The sequence below is a fragment of the Oryctolagus cuniculus genome, chromosome 11 (assembly GCF_051225735.1).
Source record: "Oryctolagus cuniculus isolate XC-2025 breed Fujian yellow rabbit chromosome 11, ASM5122573v1, whole genome shotgun sequence".
Taxonomy (NCBI): Eukaryota; Metazoa; Chordata; class Mammalia; order Lagomorpha; family Leporidae; genus Oryctolagus; species Oryctolagus cuniculus.
The window spans coordinates 52,928,655-52,949,335 of record NC_142877.1 but is presented as its reverse complement, the minus strand read 5'-3'; the positions used below and the strand labels follow the sequence as shown (position 1 = coordinate 52,949,335).

At 51.8% G+C, this 20,681-nt stretch overlaps 1 protein-coding gene across 1 annotated transcript in view; it reads left to right on the top strand.

Moving 5' to 3' along the window:
• Positions 1-7,718, top strand: part of FAM186B (family with sequence similarity 186 member B) — a 28,775-nt gene extending 21,057 nt beyond the window's left edge. Inside the window, exons 6-7 of the mRNA XM_008256423.5 lie at positions 5,066-5,247; positions 7,401-7,718. Of these exons, the coding sequence (XP_008254645.3) occupies positions 5,066-5,247; positions 7,401-7,545 (327 nt within the window). The 3' untranslated portion in view covers positions 7,546-7,718. The remainder of the gene's footprint in view (positions 1-5,065; positions 5,248-7,400) is intronic.
• Positions 7,719-20,681: the final 12,963 nt, after the last annotated feature.

Here is a 20,681-nt window from a genome sequence, read left to right as displayed (position 1 = left end):
CTTAATTTCTTAAGCAATCCCTGTCTCTGCCTTGTATTTGGAGGCTTCAGACCATGCACATTCAATGTTATCAGCTTGGTTGAGTTTATTTTTTATTTAAAAAAAAAGATTTATTTTTTATTTATTTGAAAGAGTTAGAGAGAGAGAGATAGAGACACACAGAGAGGTCTTCCATTCGCTGGTTCACTCCCCAAATGGCTGAAACGGCTGGAGCAGAGCTGATCTGAAGCCAGGAACTAAGAGCTTCTTCTAGGTCTCCCATGTGGGTGCAGGGGCCCAAGGACTTGGGCCACCCCCCATTGCTTTCCCAGGCCATAGCAGAGAGCTGAATTGGAAGTGGAGCAGCCGGGACTCGAACTGGGGCCCATATGGTATGCCAGTGCTTCAGGCTGGGGCTTTAACCCACTGCACCACTCTCTGTTTCTATTTATCCCATCTTTTTTTAAAAAAATATTTATTTATTTATTTAAGGGCAGAGTTATGGACGCAGAGGCAGAGAGAGAGAGAGAGAGAGAGAGAGAGAGAAGTCTTCCTCTCTCACTCCCCAAATGGCTGCAACACTAGAGCTGGGCCAATCCAAAGCCAGAAGCCAGGAGCTTAGGGCCCGGAGCTGTGGCACAGTGGGTTAACGCCCTGGCCTGAAGCACCGGCATCCCAAATGGGCGCCAGTTCGAGTTCCGGCTGCTCCACTTCCTATCCAGCTCTCTGCTGCTCCACTTCCTATCCAGCTCTCTGCTATGGCCTGGAATAGCAGTAGAAGATGGCCCAAGTCCTTGGGCCCCTGCACCCAAGTGGGAGACCCGGAGGAAGCCCCTGGCTCCTGGCTTCAGATCAGCACAGCTCTGGCTGTTGCGGCCAGCTGGGGAGTGAACCATCAGATGGAAGCCCTCTCTCTCTCTCTCTCTCTCTCTCTCTCTCTCTTTCTCTCTGCCTCTCCTCTCTCTGTAAATTCTGACTTTTAAATTAATAAGAATAAATCTTTAAAAAAAAAAGGCAAGGAGCTTCTTCTAGGTCTCCCATGCAGGTACAGGGGCCCAAGGACTTGGGCCATCTTCCGTTGCTTTCCCAGGCCACAGCAGAGAGCTGAATTGGAAGTGGAGCAGCCGGGACTCGAACCACTGCTCAGATGGGATGCCGGCACTGCAGGTGGCAGCTTTACCTGCTATACCACAGTGCCAGGCCCCCGTCCATCTATTCTTTAGTCCCTTTTTCCTCTTTCCTGCCTTCTTTTGGAGTAATTTTGCTTCTTAATTTCATTTTAACTCCATGCTTTGTTATTTTTAATGGTTTGTCTGGGGCTTACAGTACAAATTTTTATACATGATACTTTCAAATAGTATTATATCACTTCATATATAAAAATAGTATTATATGATTTCGTGTATAAAACTTTCCAACCTTATCCATCCACTTCTCCCTCCTAGCCTTTCTCCTTTTGTTCCCAGACGCCTTGCCTATATATATATATATATATATATATATATAATCCTCTAATACATTATCACTTTTTCTTTACACACTCTATAATCTTTCTTTAAAGTAGTTTTATTTATTTATTTGAAAGAATTACAGAGAGAGAGGAAGAAACCGAAAGAGATCTTCCATCTGCTGGTTCACTGCCCAGATGACTGCAACAGCCAGGGCTGGGCCAGGCTGAAGCCAGGAGCTGGGAGCTTCCGGGTCTCCCACGTGGGTGCAGGGGCCCAAGCACTTGGGCCATCTTCTGCTGCTTTCCCAGGCCATTAGCAGGGAGCTGGATTGGAAGTGGAGGTGGGGCAGCTGGGACAGGACAGCCCTGTGGGATGCTGGCATTGCAGGCGGTGGCTTTGCCCGCAGTGCTTACCTGCACAGTCAGCATTTCCAGCGCTTGCTCTTCCCTAGTGCAGACCCACGTTTCCATCTGGCCCCGTTCTCCTTCTGCCTGAAGCCCTTCACATCTCACAGTGCTCACCTGCTCCAGAGGAATTCTCAGTTCCCGTAAGGTTTCTTTGGCTTCCGGTTCAGAAAACGATTTTGCTGGATATAGAATCCAGAGTGGGTGGTTTTTCCTTTCAGTCCTTTAAAGATGCGAACACAGACTCCTCCTGCTGGGACATGAGCTCCGAGGCCAGCTCTGCCTGTCCTTGCCCGGTGGGTCTTCCTCCTGCACCTGCCATGCGGCCCCTCTGCAGGTTCCCGGGCTCTGCCTGTTGCTTCCTTCCTCTCTCCCTGCGCTCTGCGAATCCTCCCCACCTCGGCCTTCTGAGCTCTGAACGTCCTCCGTGACGCGGCACAGCTGCCAGGCTCTGCCAGGGCCCCACCTGCGCTGCAGGCTGGACGCTCCATCTCTCGCTTGTTTGCTTTCCCTCACGGATCACCTGCTTCATTCCCTACCGTCTGAGCATCTGACAGTCAGTGTTTCCTATGTTAGGATTCTTTTGCAATGCTGAAAGTCCCAAAGGTTCCCAATGTGATGAGTTTTACTTTATACTCAGTGAACAGTTTTTGGTACATGTGAAGGGACTTCCAAAAATTCAAGGAAATAGAGCTGGTTAAGCTGCTGCTTACGGACACTAGCATCCCTTGTCAGAGGACCTGGCTGCACCTGGCTGCTCCACTTCCCATCCAGCTCCCTGCTAATGCACTTGGGAAAGTAGCAGAGGATGGTCTGAGTACTTGGGCCTCTGCCACCTACATGAGAGGGAGTTCCTGGCTCCTGGCTTCTGCCTGGCCCAGCCTTAGCCATTTTGGGAGTGAACCAGCAGATAGAAGAGAAGATTCTCTCTCTCTCTCTCTTTCAATCTCTCTCACCTCTCAAATAAGTAAATAAATCTTTTTTTTTTTAAAAGCTCATGGAGGCCGGCGCCACGGCTCACTAGGCTAATCATCCACCTTGCAGCGCCGGCACCCCGGGTTCTAGTCCCGGTCGGGGTGCTGGATTCTGTCCCGGTTGCCCCTCTTCCAGGCCAGCTCTCTGCTGTGGCCCGGGAGTGCAGTGGAGGATGGCTCAGGTCCTTGGGCCCTGCACCCCATGGGAGACCAGGAGAAGCACCTGGCTCCTGCCTTTGGATCAGCGCGGTGCGCTGGCCGCAGCGCACCAGCCGTGGTGGCCATTGGAGGGTGAACCAAGGGCAAAAGGAAGACCTTTCTCTCTCTCTCACTATCCACTCTGCCTGTCAAAGAAAAAAAAAAAAAGTGACCTGAACAGATCCCAGGGTGCTGTGTGGACCAGTTTTGCCGCTGACTCCTCTGTAGGGTTATAAGGCTCAGTGGCCCAGGACAGCTGAGAAGTAGCCCCGTCTTTAAGTAGGTTACTCGGGTCACTGAGATGGTCCACTTTATAGTCCACAGTGATACCAGATTCCCTCCTCCTTACCTGCACGGGCAGCGCTCTGTAGCCACAGGCGCTGCATTTCAACCAACCCCACATCAAAGCCATTTCGGGAAAAATAACTGTGTCTATCCTAAACATGGACATTTTTTTCTTGTCATGAATCCATAAACAATACATAAGAACATATCATTTACATGACATTTATGTTGGATGAGGAATTATAAGTAATCTAGAGATGTTTTAAAGTACCTAGGAGGGGGGCGGTGCTGTGGCATAGCGGGTAAAGCTGCTGCCTGCAACACTGTATGGGCACCGGTTCGTGTCCTGGCTGCTCTGCTTCCAATCCAGCTCCCTGCTAATGGCCTGGGGTAAGCAGCAGAAGATGGCCCAAGTGTTTGGACCTCTGCGACCCACATGGCTGCCGGCTTCAGCCTGGCCCAGCACTGGCTGTTGTGGCCATCTGAGGGGTAAACCAGTGATTGGAAGATCTCTCTCTGATTGGAAGATCTCTCTCTCTCTCTCTCTCTCTCTCTCTCCGCCTCTCTGTAATTCTGACTTTAAGATAAATAATTGTAATTCTGACTTTTAGATAAATAATTTAGATAAATAAATGTTGTCTCGTTTTATATAAGGAACTTGAGTTTGGTATCCAAGGTGGGTGGGGTCCTGGAACTGATACTCTGTGGATACCAAGTGATGGCTCTAATCTGAATCACAAAAAAAAAAAAAAAAAAAGCAAAAGCAAACTTACTGTCAGATGGGGGATCCTTGAAACTTCTGACATTTACAGTAGATCCAAAATAGTACAGAAATTTTTTTAAAAAAATCAAAACCCATAAGGCAAAGAGATAATAGTTAACATTTTGGAGTGATGGGGTCAAAAAAAACCTTATCTCTTCCCTTTTCAATGCTTCATATATATATAGCTTTTGGCTTCTCTGACTTCTTTTAATTTTTTGGGTTGCTGTTTTGCCCATCCTCCAGCCTCTACAAAAAAAAAAAAAAAAAAAAAGGAAAAACAGGGGAATAACCCAGCAAAACTCATTCCCCAGTGGGGTTATTAATAATTGCTGTTCCCGGTACAGCTCAAGGGCCGGGCTGACATCTCCACGCTGCCTTTGTGCGGTGGGGATGGCTCCCTGTGCCACCCCGGGGTCACATGCTTCCCCAGCGACTCTCGGGCACGGGCTCTCCAATGCACGCATGTGGCTGCTGCAAGCCCTCCCACGGGACCTGGGGCAAAGGGAGTTTGCTTTCAGCTTCCTGTGCTTCTCCCCCAGTGACCGGGGCCAGAAAAGCAGCCTGTGCTGTCATGGCTCATGGTGGGTAGCGGGGGGCACGGAGAGGGTGGGGGGTTGGAGGAACTGGAGAAGCCACAGCAGCAACCCTGCGCTCCAGGGATCCGCCCAGGTCAGGGGGCGTCCCCCTGCGTGTGCTCAGTCAGCACCTTGGCTGCGGAACCACAGGTACTCGGTACACTCCAAGCACAGCCTGGTCACGTGCCCTGAACCCTACAAGTGCCCTCTTCCGCCTTCCCTTCACGACAAAGGAAACAAACAGCAACTAACCCCACAAGTAAGAACTCAGGGCATGTCTAGGAACGCGCCGAGGCCCTGGCTTCCTGGCAGCTTCTACCTGGGGGGATTCCCAGGGCCCTGCCTTCTTCCCCCAGCCCCGGCCAGGCAGTGCATCTTCCCCCCTGCGAAGGTGTTAACTCCCCGCCCGCCCACGCCTCTCTGCTGGCTCCCCTAGCTGCAGCTGGAGTGGAACATCCACCTGAGCATCCCGGGGGTTACCTCCAGGAAGCCGAGGAAATGCAAGTCTCTCTCGGCTGTGCCCCGGCTGCGCCTCTGCTCCGCCAGCCCCACCAGCCCCACCTGCAAGCAGCCCTCTCAATGCAGGCATCGGGAATGTGTGTCCCTGCGGATGACCCGGTAGGCACGGGAAGCTGGGGGGGGGGGGGCAGGGATGGATGGCCCGACAGGGAGGGTGGCAGCAGGCTGGGTGCACAGGCTGGCGAAGACCATGCCCTCCCGCCGAGAGGCAAGGTCCCTGTCTTCTCAGCTGCCTTGCCTGGCTCCTGCCCATTGACCCAGAGGAGGGGCGTATGTGACTGGGGGTGGGCTCCAGGGGCTACCCTGATCAGCCTCCTGCTGATGCTGGCCCTGGGGGCAGCGGTGATGGCTCAAATCATTGGGTTCCTGCCACCCACGTGGGAGACCCGGATTGAGTCTCTGTCTCTGGCCAATGCCGGTATTTGCAGAGTGAGCTAGCAGATGAGAGCTGTCTCCATCTGTCTCTCTCTCTGTGTCTCTTAAATAAGTTTAATAACGAAAGATTGCTGGGAACCACAGATTTACTCACACCTTACTGAAGCCTGGTTCTGGAGGTGCAGCCCCGTCCCTCCACAACTTCACAGCGTCTCCACGTGTCTAACTCTGTCTTCACCTCCTGCACACCTCACCCCACCCCCAGCCAACTGGGGAACCAGATGGAAGCCGTCGGGAAGACTGATGTGGTCTCCTCCAGTCACCCCATAGAAAAAAGGCGCCCATGAGCTTCCCCTGGGGTCCCCAGGTGTGCTTCCCAGAAATCCCCCGGCTGCTGGCAGTGCAGGTGCACCCCCCCGACCACAGGGGCTTGGCAGCCCTCCAGGCCCAGTAAGGAGCAAGGCTGTGTGGTTAACCTGGTTGCAGGGAGACATGCCCACTGAAGGCAGAGGCCACAGAGCCCCCTGCCCCTGTCCAGCAGCCCAGGAAATCCCGGTCCAGGCATTTAACATTAACCTTGTTGATTGGCCCACGTCAGACACGGGAGGCTAGCCTGTGCCACTCATCCCTGCTGGTGCCTCTGCAGCTCTCCCAACATGCTTTGCACACCACGTGGGGAGATCACAGAAGGCACTTGCCCTTAGCTCTGCCCTGGCTGCGTCTGGCCTGGGCCCTGGGGGATGCTCAGGGACAGCCAGGTATTGGATCAGAAGTGGAAGAGCCAGGTCTTGAACCTGGTGTCCGTATGGGATGCCGGCATTGCAGATGGCGGCTTTACCCAGCTGCAGCCAGGTGTAGGAATGGACGAGGAGGAAGAGCAGGGCCTAGGTGATGAGCCTGAGTGTTGGGCCTGGGACTGCCTTTGTCATTTCATCTCCAGGAACTCTGCGCGGGAGGAGCACTGGAAGGGAGGGAGCTGGACTCAGGAGGCAGAGACTGTGTTCTGGTGACGAGAGGGGCAGCCGCCACTGTGGAAGACACAAGGCTCCTTCAAGGAACCTTTCTGGGTTGCCGATTCCATGTGCCTCCTCCTGATGTTGGCCTCACTCCAGCTAAAGATGCCAGAGGACCCTGATGCCTGCCCAAGCAGACCTGAGCCCAACCAAGAACTGGGAGAGGCCAGCATTGCCCTCCCTGGGGTGGGGGCTTGGTGAGACGGGGCGGCTCAGCAGCCTCAGTGCAGGCCAGAGTGCCCGGCTGTGCCTCTGCCCTGAAATGGGCCTGCATGGCCCAGCTGGATGGGTGCCTCAGAACCCACCTAGTGCAGACACAGGGGAGTTCAGTTCTTGGGAGTCCCGAGACGAGGCGAGGGTGTTGTCATTACCGGTGTTAGTACTGGTTAGTACTGGTGTTAGTACTGGTGTTAGTTAGGGCTCCCCGACAGGTTGGGGAGGTGTGTGTGTCTGCACAGTCCGACTGGCCTGCCCCGGCCTTGCACGGGGACCGTTCCCGCACGCATGTGCAGACCCACACAGCCTTCCCGCGGGCTGCAGACTAGAACTTGACAGCAGGGAGATGAGATGGGGTAGGGAGCAAAAGCCTGGGGTAGGGAGGAGGAGGAACGGGTGCAGGAGGGAAGGGGAAAACTTGTTCAAAGAAAGACAAGAGGCGGACTCACAAGAAGAGGGTTCGGGAACCCCTGGGATTTGATCCAAATGGCGCAGCAGGTAGTTCCGTTCCACGTCCAGGTCCAGTCTGAGCCCAGTTCAGCTTGGACTGGGCTCTCAGAAGCTCCTGGGTGAGCTGGGTGGGTGGGCAGTCCCATGCCCAGGGCCTGTCTCAGTCCCTGCAACCTGTAGCTGTGTTAACGCTTTCAGTGCCTCTGCCTCCCGAAAGAAGCAATGCCAGGAACCCACGGATGAGGCAGCCGAGCCTGTTGGCAAAAAACCAAGTGAGCCACTTCCTGAAACCGCGAAAAGCCCGAAGGACGGAGGCGGCCCCAGTTCCCGCCCTCTCCCTTAGCGAGCGGGTCTCCAACTTCAGGGTGACTTAAAAAAAAAATCACGTGGGAACTTGTTCCACATGCAGGCTCCCAGCTGGTGCTTTTACACAACCGCTCTGGCCGTCGCTCAGCACTGCTGCCCTCCTCCAGTGCCCAAACTGCACATTTTTAATAAAAGAAGGTTTTTAAATCAGTCTCATTGCTGTCACCTGGCCCGCCTCCATTCGTTTTTGGAAGTTGGGCAGCGTCAGAGAGGGCCTCCAGGTGTTGTCTCCATTCCAGGGGATGGCCACACTCAGGGTCTAGAACTCTTCATTCAATCCAAGACATGGCCGAGCAAATACCTGGCACACCAGGGATTGGCATGCGTGCCCCCCCAGAAGATAAGGACAGGGGCTGGCGCTGTGGCGTAGAGGGTGGGGCCGCCACCTGCAGTGCCGGCTTCTCATAGGGTCGCCGGTTCGAGTCCCAGCTGCTCCACTTCCAATCCAGCTCTCTGCTATAGCCTGAGAAAGCAGTAGAAGATGGCCCAAGTCCTTGGGCCCCTGCACCCATGTGGGAGACCTGGAGGAAGCGCCTGGCTCCTGGCTTTGGATCGGCACAGCTCCAGCCATTGCGGCCAACTAGGGAGTGAACCAGTGGATGGAAAATCTCTCTCTCTCTCTCTTCCTCTTCCTTCTCTCTGTAACTCTGACTTTCAAGTAAATAAATAAATCTTAAAAAAAAAAAAAAAAAAAAAAGATGAGGGCAAAGGAAGCAGCAAGCACAGGCAAGAGCCATGCATCCCAGGGAGGGCGGCAAAGGTGAGTGCGTCCCTGCAACGTGGGGACAGAGGTGGCTTAGGTGTCCACTGCAGGCTCCAGATCTAGAGGCCGTGGGCCAGTCTGGCCCTTCAGGGAAGATCCCCCTCGATCGCTTCGTTCAGCTCTCAGCACCTTCCGGCTCCCCTCCCCCCACCCAGCTCAGCCTCCCCGTCCCGTCCGCCCCCACTCACCCAGCCACACCTGGCCTGGGTGGAAGTGGCCCTATCCAGAGACCCATACCCAGAGCTTCCTTCTCAGGAACGGCGCCCACCATTGTGTAAGTAAGCAGCCAGCTCCCGGGATGCTGTCAGGAGGTGGGATTTGGGGGCTTTAGGACAGCACAAGGGCACCCAGTGCGGGGGGGAGGTGAGGGGCTGCAGCCAGGCCCCAGGCCTCCCACCAGTCATGTCAAGGGATTAAGTATCTGTTTCCCTTTTTAAAGATTTATTTATTTATTTGAAAGTCAGAGTTACACAGAGAGAAGGAGAGGCAGAGAGAGGTCTTCCATCCGCTGGTTCACTCCCTAGTTGGCCGCAACAGCCAGAGCTACACAGATCCAAAGCCAGGAACCAGGAGCTTCTTCCAGGTCTCCCACGTGGATGCAGGGGCCCAAGGACTTGGGCCATCCTCCACTGCTTTCCCAGGCCATAACAGAGAGCTGGATGGAAAGTGGAGCAGCTGGGTCTCAAACCGGCGTCCATATTGGATGCCGGCACTGCAGTCGGCGGCTTTACCCCCTATGCCACAGTGCTGGCCCCAGGATTAAGTAATCTGATGGATGTTTATAACCTTGCTGTGGAAGTTAACCAGCTACTGAGGAAGTTACTTCACGTGTAGTTGGCTGTGACTTCTCAGCAGTCATCCCGCATACAGAGAGAACCTAAGAAGTTTTGTAAGTATTATTAGAGTATTTTACATATTAAATTTGATGGTGAATGGAACTGATAGCATTAGGTTTATAAACACTTTATTTTAACATTTTAATTGTTTTTTATATTGTACACATATATACATTATATATACATATATAATTATATGTGGTATTTATATATACATTATATATACATATATAAATTGTGTGTATATATTTTAATGTATATTATTTTATATATACATATTTTATGTATTATATATACTTTTTTTTTTTTTGACAGGCAGAGTGGATAGTGAGAGAGAGAGACAGAGAGAAAGGTCTTCCTTTGCCGTTGGTTCACCCTCCAATGGCCGCCGCGGCCGGCGCGCTGCGGCCGGCGCACCGCGCTGATCCGATGGCAGGAGCCAGGAGCCAGGTGCTTTTCCTGGTCTCCCATGGGGTGCAGGGCCCAAGCACCTGGGCCATCCTCCACTGCACTCCCTGGCCACAGCAGAGGGCTGGCCTGGAAGAGGGGCAACCGGGACAGAATCCGGCGCCCCAACCGGGACTAGAACCTGGTGTGCCGGCGCCGCTAGGCGGAGGATTAGCCTAGTGAGCCGCGGCGCTGGCCTATATATACATATTTTTAAAAGATTTTTTTATTTATTTGAAAGGCAGAGTTACAGAGAGGCAGAGGCAGAGAGAAAAGTCTTCCATCTACTGGTTTCAATCACTAAATGGCTGCAATGGCTGGAGCTGGGCTGATCCGAAGCCAAGAGCCAAGAGCTTCTTCTGGGTCTCCCACACGGGTGCAGGGGCCCAAGGACTTGGGCCATCTTCTGCTGCTATCCCAGCAGAGAGCTGGATGGAAAGTGGAGCAGCCAGAACTAGAACCGGAGCCCATACGGGATGCCAGCACTGCAGATGGAGGCCCCACCCACCACACCACAGTCCTGGCCCCTAAATATATATTTTTATATGTTAAAGGTTTCCTATGTTTCTGTGGGTTCTTAGCGTTGAGCTAAAGGTGCCCAGTGGCTAACCCTGCTCTGGTGCTGCAGGTCTTCTGACTCTGGGTGGCCTCTGGCCAGCAAAGTAGAGTGCCTGACTGCTTGCTCTGCTTTCCAAACTGGGAAGAGAACAAGGGTGTGTGTGTGTGTGTGCGGGCATGTGTGCATGTGGTCATCCCTCGGCATCCCTAGAGGATTGGTTCCAGGACAATGACCCACCCCCAGGATACCAAAAATCCATGGATACTCAAGTTCCCTATATAAGAAGGTATCCTGGGGCCGGTGCTATGGCACAGTGGGTTAACGCCCTGGCCTGAAGTGCCAGCATCCCTTATGGGCGCCAGTTCAAGACTTGGCTGCTCTACTTCTGATCCAGCTCTCTGCTGTGGCCTGGGAAAGCAACAGAAGATGGCCCAAGTCCTTGGGCCCCTGCACCCACATAGGAGACCTGGAAGAAGCTCCTGGCTCCTGGCTTCGGATTGGCGCAGCACCAGCAATTATGGCCAATTGGAAAGTGAACCAGAGGATGGAAGACCTCTCTCTCTCTCTCTCTCTCTCTCTCTCTGCCTCTGCCTCTCTGTAACTCTGCCTTTCAAATAAATAAATACATCTTTTAAAAAAGAGAGAAAGAAAAAGAAATGAAAACCCTATCAGCAGATAGGAAGAATCCCTTCAACAGGTTTGTCAACAAACTGGACGAAAGCAAAGAGGGAAAATGCGTGGACTTGAAGCAAGCCCAATGGAAACCCACCAAGCTGCAACCCACCCCCAAACTAAGCACCCACGGTGTTCAGTTGGCCTAACTCAGGGATCAGAGTGCAAGAAGGAGACGAGCAGAGAATCACTGAGAACTTCCCAGGTTAATGAGAGACAAGCTCCGAGAACCCAGGCAGAATAAACACCGAGCGCAGCACAAACTGCTGGGATGGAGGGCGCATCCTGAGGCAGCCAGAAAGAAAAGGCCAGATTACAACGAAAAGTAAGACCCACAGCAGCCTTCCCACACAGATGCCGCCAGCCAGGAGCCCTGGCTGATTCAGTGGCCTTCCAGAACACTCCCCAGCTCAGGGTCCACCTCACCCAGGCAGCTGTCTGTTAGCTGCAAAAGTGACGGTGGGGATGGGACAGTGCTGAGCCGAGCAGCACCCCAGGGCCTGGGGCCCTCCCCTGCCCCCTCCCCGCCTCTGCACCTGCTGCTGCCCCATCACCCTCTGAGTTGGCAGGAGCAGAGGAAGTGGATACCCGCACCCTGATCTGAGTCCTCCAGGCAAGCTCCCCGGGGTCCACCTGCTGTCCCCAGTTCTCTCCCTGGAGCTGAGCTGCCCGGGACAGTGGACATCTGAGTGCAGCGGACACACCAGCCCCGGCTCTGCTGACGGAATGGTCACGGCCACTGGCGACCCTCTGTGAGCGGTCAGTAACCTAGGGTCGCCAGGGGGGGTCGCCATGGGGCTCCCGTTCGCAGTTCTGAGAGCCCCTGTCGCCTCATCCTAGAGCTCATTTCCTGCGGAGGCCACAAGGAGGCAGCAAAGTGCCTGTTAAGGGCCTCAGGGGCCTTGGTGGGAGAGAGGCGAAATCCACCACACTGCATCTTGGTGATGGCCATGCTTCCCCAAGGCATCTCTTCATCCATATCCGTTACAGCCCCAAAGAGTGAAGAGTGAAGTGGCCTGGCCCTGAGACACAAGTGCCCAGCACAGCTGAGTGCCAGTGATGTGGCAGTGTCTCCTGAGTTGTCGATTGTTTTTCGGTGTTCAAGAACCAGGGCGTGGCCTGCGATATAATGACGCATGAGTGTATTTTGGTTTTCCTACATACTTGCTGTTTCATAACTCCCTTCTCCTGGGCAGGCCACGGTAACTAGAATTTCTCTTCCACAAAGTGGGTCATAGAAATTCTAATCACAAGGGGGCCAGTGTTGTGGCGCAGCGGGTTAAAGCCCCGACCTGCAGTGCATCATCCCATATGCGCACCGACTGCTCCACTTCCGATCCAGCTCCCTGCTAATGCACCTGGGAAATCTGGAGATGATGATGCAAGTATTGGGGCACCTGCCACCCATGTGGGAGACATGAGGCATTCCTGGCTCCTGACTTCGTCCTGGACCAGCCCCAGCTATTGGGGGGCACTTGGGGAGTGAACTAGCAGATGGAAGATGTCTCTGTCTGTCTGTCTCTCACTTTGCTGCCTCACTGTAATGAGGACCTGAAGAAGGGAGAGGGACCCCGGGGAGGGGCATGCCGGGGAGAACGCCCAGCCTGAGGAGGGCGTTCCGTGCTCACTGTGGCTAGGAGAACAGAAGGGAGGATGCTGGAGAAGTGACCGGGGGACAGATCAGTCACACGAGGCCCCGAGCAGGGAGGTGACACCATCTGACCATCGTCCGGAGGCTGGGGGGAGAGGGGGACCAGGAAGAGGCTGGGACAGTTTCCAGCCCCTGCAGGAACACCTAGGAAGTGATGCTGTCCCTGCCCCTACAGAGACTTCCCCTGATCCTGCCGTAGAGTCCCCTTCTCCTGGGGGTGCTGGGTTATTGGTGAGCCTGTCCTCATCCCCACACGACCAGAAGCAGTTGAAGAGCACCTGCCCCCTGACGTCCACCGCTGTAGCTGCTCTCCATCCCAGAGCCCTGTGCCCGAGAGAAACCAAGTCAGACTTTGCCCTGAGGAATGAAGGATGCCGCCCCTCTGTCCGTGAGCTGCCTTGGTGTTGCCTCTGAGCTTGGTGTTGCCTTCTGTGTTTCTGCGTGGAGAGCCACGTCTCATGTGATATACTTGGGCACCGTGACAGCCCTCATCCCGCTGTCAGCAACACTTGACAGTCCCTCGGTACAGCCATTCTACATGACACAGCCTGCCGCCGGCCCGTCAGAGCTGGCAGGGGGCACACACACCACATCGCTCGCCAAAGTTAGAGTCCTCTCTGGAGGCTCCTGAGAGCAAATTAAATGACTAGTGGCTCATACACTGATTTTTTTAAGATTTATTTTATTTTAAAGGCAGTGTTAAAAAGAGACTTTTCCATCCGCTGGTTCACTCCCCCAAATGACTGCAATGGCTAAGGCTAGACTAGGTCAAAGCCAGGAGCCTGGAATTCCATCTGGGTCTCCCACCTGGGTACAGGGGTCCAAGCACCTGAACCAACTTCCACTGCTTTCCCAGGTGCGTTAGCAGGGAGTTGTATCAGAAGTGGAGCAGCCTGGACTCGAACCGGTGGCTCAGATGGGATGCTGGCATCGCAGGAAGCTTTACCCACTAAGCCACAACACTGGCCCCTTACTGATTTCTTAAATATCTATTAAGCACCTGCTGTGGCACCGTGCTTTGTACTCAGCAGTGGAGACCCAAAATGTTAAAAAACTAAATAAATAAACTTCCAAGGAGCTTGCTGCCAACAGGATCCTGACCACATTTTGTAACCTGGGAGCGGTTACAAAAATGAACCAAACCAGGTTTCTGTGCTCCCAGTCATGCACGATCCATCCATCTGTCCACCCACTCACTCAGCAGTTGTTTACGAGTGCACTGTGCCAAGTGCCGGATTTGTAATAATGATGACATCTACACACGATCTCCTGTCCCACTCCAGTGTGGAGGCACAGGGACACACAGCGGGGAGCTGGCACGTGAGAAAAACACAGATTCAGCCTGGATTGCATTTGCAAGGCCAATCAGAGGAGTTTTTTCCGTATGCGTACCACACCAGTGGTGGTTTTTGAAAGGGCCATATCTGGGCTCAAGGCAGGAAGCTGTGGAGATGCCGAGAATTTAGAAATGGAGACAAGGAGAGCAATTAGAGGAACAGTGTTGAAGGTTTGCACTCAGGCAGTGCAAAGAACCAGGATTTACTGTTTTTTTTTTTAATATTTATTTATTTATTTATTTGAAAGAGTTACAGAAAGGCAGAGGCAAAGAGAGAGAGAAAGGGGGAGAGAGAGAGAGAGAGAGAGAAAGTCTTCCATCCATTGGTTCATTCCTCATATGGCCATGGCCGCAACAGCTGGAGCTGGGCTGATTGGAAACCAGGAGCCAGGAGCCTCCTCCGGGTCTCCCACGTGGGTGCAGGGGCCCAAGCACTTGGGCCATCTTCTACTGCTTTCCCAGGCCACACCAGAGAGCTGGATCAGAAGTGGAACAGCTGGGACTTGAACCAGTGCCCATATGGGATGCCGGCACTGCAGGTGGCAGCTCCCAGGATTTATTCTTTCACGCCCTCTTTTGCTCAGACATATCTATTCCGTGCAAAACCTTGTGCTGGCTGAAGGTGGGATGGGATGGGACAGACAGAGAACAAAGAAAAATAAGACCCAGTGTATTGGGTCCTCGTGGGTTGTAAGTGCAGTGAGATCTAGGACAGTAAGTCCCCGCCCCCACTTCACTTCTGTGAGGTGATGCGATGCTTCCTGGGACCCCACCTGCACCCCACACAGCTCCGGCTCCCACAGGAGTCGGCCCCAGGCCTGTGTTCTCTAGGAGCTGATCCTGTGTCTTGCTGCCACCGCCGCCTCCTCCTCCTGTCCTCCTTCTTTAAAGATGTACTTATTTGAAAGTCAGAGTTCGAGAGACACAGAGAGAGAAAGATCTTCCATCTGCTGGTTCACTCCCCAGATGGCCGCAATAGCCAGGGATGGGCCAGGCCGAAGCCAGGAGCCAGGAGCTACTTCCTGGTCTCCTACATGGGTACAGGGGCCCAAGCACTTGGGCCATCTGCTGCTGCTTTCCCAGGCCATTAGCAGAGAGCTGGGTTGTAATGGAGCAGCTGGGAATGCCGCCTATATGGGATTCCAGCACTGCAAATGGCAGCTTAACCTGCGACACCATAATGCCGCTGCCTCCCACCCCCTCATTCCACACATACACCTGTGCTACACAGGAAGACTCCATCTTCCCTCTGGCTTCCAACATCAGCTGTGGGATGATTCTCAAGTTCATCATCAATTGCAACCTCTCTCCTAAGCCACAGAGCTGTGTGTGCAAACAACCAAACACCTCCACCTCATGTCATCCAAATGAAACTCACCAGCTTTCTCTGTCTCAATGCAAAGACACCAGCCTCCATCCACTGCCAAAGCCGGAAACCGGGTATCTCCAGCATCTCATCTCTTGCATCAAGTACTATCTGGGCTGTATCTCTTCCTCAGTGTCTGCCCTAATCGAAGCCACTGCCTGGTTTCCCTGACTCTGTAGTTTTACTTCTGGAACTTATGCTCCCATGCCAGACCACAGAGACCTAACATGTAGATCTCATACCTGCCTTAAAATTAATGAAGTTTAATCATGACCTTCCAAAGACCTGTGACAGCTCTTTGGCCTGGCTGAATGGTATTCCATCGTAGGGATGTTATTTAGCTGGTCCCCTAGTGATAACTGTTGGGTTGTTTCTAAATTTTTAGTACTGTAACCCACGCTGTAGGTGATGACTTTGTGTACAGTTTATTTTGCGTGCCTGCGAGTGTTGGGAATTTACAGTGCGGCCCGCACCCCAGCAGGGCTGAGTCCCACACCGCTCTGTGGGTGCATCATCAAACACTGGGACTTTTTGCCAATCTAAATGTGGTTTCAATTTGCTTTTGTGAGGGGTTGAGTATTTTTTTCATATGTCTTAGTGCTATATATCTTTCCTTTTCTGTTAACTGTTCCATTTTCTTATTGGATTTTTGTTCTTTTTCATATTGATTTGTACACATCTTGTATATATTAAGCAAACGACTATCTCTGTCCATGATATGCATTGCAAACATTTCCCCCAATTCGCCATTTGTCTTTGTTTATGGGTTTTCGCTCTGCAGGAATTATAGATTTTTATGTTGCCAGAATTTGCCTTTTTATGCTTCGAAAAATTTTGTGCCATTCTGAAAAATACTTTCTCTAATATGACATAAATTTGTGGTTTTACGGGTTTCCATCTATTTAAATACGATTGAGTCATATGGATTTACTTTAGTGTAAGAACCAAAAGAGAGACATCGCATTATTTTTTTCCAGGTGGCTACACAATTGTCTCCATACTACTTTTTGTATAATCCATTCTTTTCCCAACTGACAAAGCCATCTTTATCACATACTGTGATTGTTTAATGTTGTGGCCCTATATCTGGTGTATTTTGTTCCTTGATCAAATTGCCTGTATATATGCTAGAATCCCCTGGATTTTACTAATTTAATTATTGTACTTTGAATGTTTTAATATCTGGTAGGCACTACTTCGCTCTCATTCACCTTCATTTTCAAAATGTTCATGGCTATCTTTGATGCAAAACAAATTTCCATACTGAAATTGATATTCATGTTATGTAGTCTGTATTTTTATTAGATGGTGTTAAATTTATAGATAAACTCATGGAGAGCTGACATTTTTATGACACTGAATCTTTCTGCTCAGAAATGGAGTAAATGTCTTTCCATTGATTCAAGCCTCCTTTTGGATCCTTTGACAACATTTTAGTTCTAGGCACCAAGCTCAGCACACTTATGTTAAGATTACTACTGGGGCTGGCTCTGTGGCTTAGTGGGTTTAGTCTCTGCCTGTGGCGCTGGAATCTCATATGGGTGCTGGTTCGAGTCCTGGCTGCTCCTTTTCTGATCCAGCTCCCTGCTAATGTGCCTGGGAAAACAGTAGAATATGGCCCAAATGCTTGGGTCCTTGTACCCACATAAGAGACCCGAAAGAAGCTCCTGGCTCCTGGCTTCAGATCAGCTCAGTTCTGGCCATTGTGGCCATCTGGGAAGTGAACCATCAGATGGAAGACCCCTCTCTCTCTCTCTCTCTCTTTCTCTCTCTCTCTCTGTAACTACCTCTCAAATAAATAAAATTTTCTAAAAAATTACTACTGACTTACTTTGTTGTGATACATTTTGTTTCTAGTTGGCCATTTTATTTATTTGAAAGTCAGAGTTACACAGAGAGAGGAGAGGCAGAGAGCAAGGTCTTCTATCCAATGGTTCACTCCTCAATTGACTGCAATGGCAGGAGCTGTACTGATCCAAAGCCAGGAGCCAGGAGCTTCTTCCTGGTCTCCCACACTGATGCAGGGGCCCAAGGACTTGGGCCATCCTCCACTGCTATCCCAGGCCATAGCAGAGAGCTAGATTGGAAGTGGAGCAGCCAGGACTAGAACCGGCGCCCATATGGGATGCCAGCGCTTCAGGCCAGGGCATTAACCCGCTGCACCACTGTGCCGGCCCCTCTAGTTGGCCATTTAAAAAAAATATATATATCTATATATGTCATTACTTCCAATGCAGTGTTCCATAGAACAGGGGCCATCCTCGTCACACATCTAATTTGATGGGAATAACCTGGATTTCTCCCCTTAAACATAAGTCTGACTCTTGGACTGAGATTGTAGTTGAATGTTTCCTAAAGTTTTGTTTGTGACTCTTTTCCTGCGGATGGTTCTTCTTACCTTCGAGAAAAAACTGTGCAGATATCAAGTAAAGTGCCTGTTGACTTAAACGGTATCCCGAATCCCAGGGTAACTTTGCATGGGTCAATAGCTTTATTAAAGTTGACCTTCTAAGAAGATAAACTACTTGAGCCAACAGCAGAGAGATCCTGGGCCCTCTGACTGCGTCCTTGGAGGGGAAAGGGCAGCTGGCCCGGCTGGTGGACAGCAGCGAGGGGCTACGCCTGGGTTCTAGGCTCAGACCCCCTGGCAGGAGACATCGAGGCCCCAGCCCGAGAACAGTAATGACAGCTGTTTTTGAGCACTTACTATGTACCTATTTGTCTAGCAAGTGGTTTATTTCAGAGCCATCCTATGAAGCGGATACTATGATTCCCCCTCAGATGATGGGGAACTGAGGCACAGAGCTGGAACTTGCTCAAGGTCACACCAGCTGGCACCTGCCAGAACTGAGGTTTAATCCCAGACTTCAGAGCTTGTACTCTTTTAAAGATTTTATTTATTTGCTAGAGTTACAGACAGAGAGAGGGAGAGAGAGAGCAAGAGAGGTCTTCCATCCACTGGTTCACTCCCCCAAATGACCACAACGGCCAGAGCTGCGCCGATCCAAATCCGGGAGCCAGGAACAACTTCTGGGTATCCCACATGGGTGCAGGGGCGCAAGCACTTGGGCCATCCTCCACTGTTTCCCAGGTACACTAGCAGAAAGCTGGACCGAAGTAGTGACTCGAACTGGCGCCCCTATGGGATGCCGGCACCGTAGACTGGGGCTTCAACCCTTTGCACCACAGTGCCAGCCCCCATTGTTACCTTTTTTTAAAAACCCACACTCTTCAGTTTTTTCTTTGCTGCCTTCTGCTCTTCTGCCTTGCCTTAAATGGGGGAGTGCTCCACACATTGGTCTTGGACCTCCTCATTTTCTTTTTTTTTTTTTAAGATTTATTTATTTATTTGAAAGTCAGAGTCACAAAGAGAGAGAAGGAGAGGCAGAGAGAGAGAGAGAGAGAGAGAGAGAGAGAGAGAGAGGTCTTCATCCGCTGGTTCACTTCCCAATTGGCCACAATGGCCGCAGCTGCCCAATCCGAAGCCAGGAGCCAGGAGCTTCTTCCGGGTCTCCCACGCCGGTGCAGGGGCCAAAGGACTTGGGCCACCCTCCACTGCTTTCCCAGGCCATAGCAGAGAGCTGGATCGGAAGTGGAGCAGCCAGGTCACGAGCCAGTGCCCATACGGGATGCTGGGACTACAGGTGGCAGCTTTACCCACTACGCCACAGCGCCAGCCCCACAACTTCCTCATTTTCTTTCTATACTGTTCCACCAGTAATTTTCATCCAGATCTTTCAGATAATAACTCTGTAATGTATATAACTAGTCCATGAGGAATGTGTTCAACACGATACTAAAAATAGTAGTAAAATAGTAAAAATAGCTTACAGGTATCTCAAAGTTAACATATCTAAAACAGAATTCTTTGTTCCTGTCCCTATATAAACCTGCTCTTCCCAGAGATTTTTTTTTAAGAAGGCTTATTTATTTGAGAGGTAGAATTACGAAGAGAAAGAGAGACAGAGAGAGAGGTCTTTCATCCACTGGTTCATTCCCCAAATGGCTACAGCTGCTGCAGCTGTGCCAGTCCAGAGCCAGGAGCCAGGAGCTTCTTCCAGGTATCCCACATGGGTGCAGGGGCCCAAGGACCTGGGCCATCTTCTACAGCTTTCCCAGGCCATAGCAAGAGAGCTGGATCGGAAGTGGAGCAGCTGGGACTGAAACCAGTGCCCATCTGGGATGCCAGCACCCAGACTTCTGGTTCGTGTCCCCAGGTGCTTGCAAGAGCCAGGGCTGGGCCAGGCTAAAGTCAGAAGCCTGGGTCTCCATTTGGGTCTCACACATGGGTGGGAGGAACACAAGTACTTGGGCCATCATTTGCTACCTACAAGGATGCAATTAGCAGAAGGCTGGATTGGAAGAGGAGTAGCCGGCACTCAAACTAACACTCCAATGTGGAATGCAGGTGGTTCCATAACCCACTGCGCCACAGTGTCCACCCAGACTTCTCCTTTGCAGTAAATTCAAGACATTTACTCAATAAATATTTATTAAAGTACCTACTATGGCCATGAACAAGACAGACAAAAAACCTGACTTCATAGAACTTACATTCTATTGTTGGGGGACATATAATACACAGAAAAATTTGTTACAGCATACATTAGAAGATACTGGGGCCATGCTGTGGATTAGTGGGTTAAAGCCCCGGCCTGCATAGCCAGCATCCCATATGGGCACCACTTCCAGTCCCTGTTGCTCCACTTCTGATCCAGCTCCCTGCTAATGCACCTGGGAAAGCAGCAGAGGATGGGCCAACTCCCTGTGCCCCTGCACCTGCATGGGAGACTTGGAAGAAGCTCCTGGCTCCTGGCTCCTGGCTTTGGATTAGCTCAGCTCCAGCTGTTGCAGCCATTTGGGGAGTGAACCAGTGGATGGAAGACCTCTCTCTCTCTGTCTCTACCTCTCTCTGTAACTCTTTTAAATAAAATAAAATAAAAATAAAAACATACTAAGGACTGTGGCTGGCACTCTTGCAGTGGGTTAAACCAGTGCTTGCAACACTGGCACCCCAAATCAGATCACTGGTTCGAGTCCTGGCTGCTCCACTTCCAACCCTGCTCCCTGCTAATGCACCTGGGAAGGCAGCATTTGATAGCCTAGGTGATTGGGCCCCTGCCACCCATGTGCAAGACCTGGATGCAATTCCAGATTCCTGGATTTCCCAGGCCATTGTGGCCATTTGGGGAATGAACCAGTGGATGGAAGATCTTTCTCTGGCTCTTCCTCTCTGTCATTCTGCCCTTCAAATAAATAAAACAAATCTTAGCTCTGGCGCCGCGGCTCACTAGGCTAATCCTCCGCCTTGCGGCGCCAGCACACCGGGTTCTAGTCCCGGTCGGGGCGCCAGATTCTGTCCCGGTTGCTCCTCTTCCAGGCCAGCCCTCTGCTGTGGCCCGGGAGTGCAGTGGAGGATGGCCCAGGTGCTTGGGCCCTGCACCCCATGGGAGACCAGGATAAGTACCTGGATCCTGCCATCG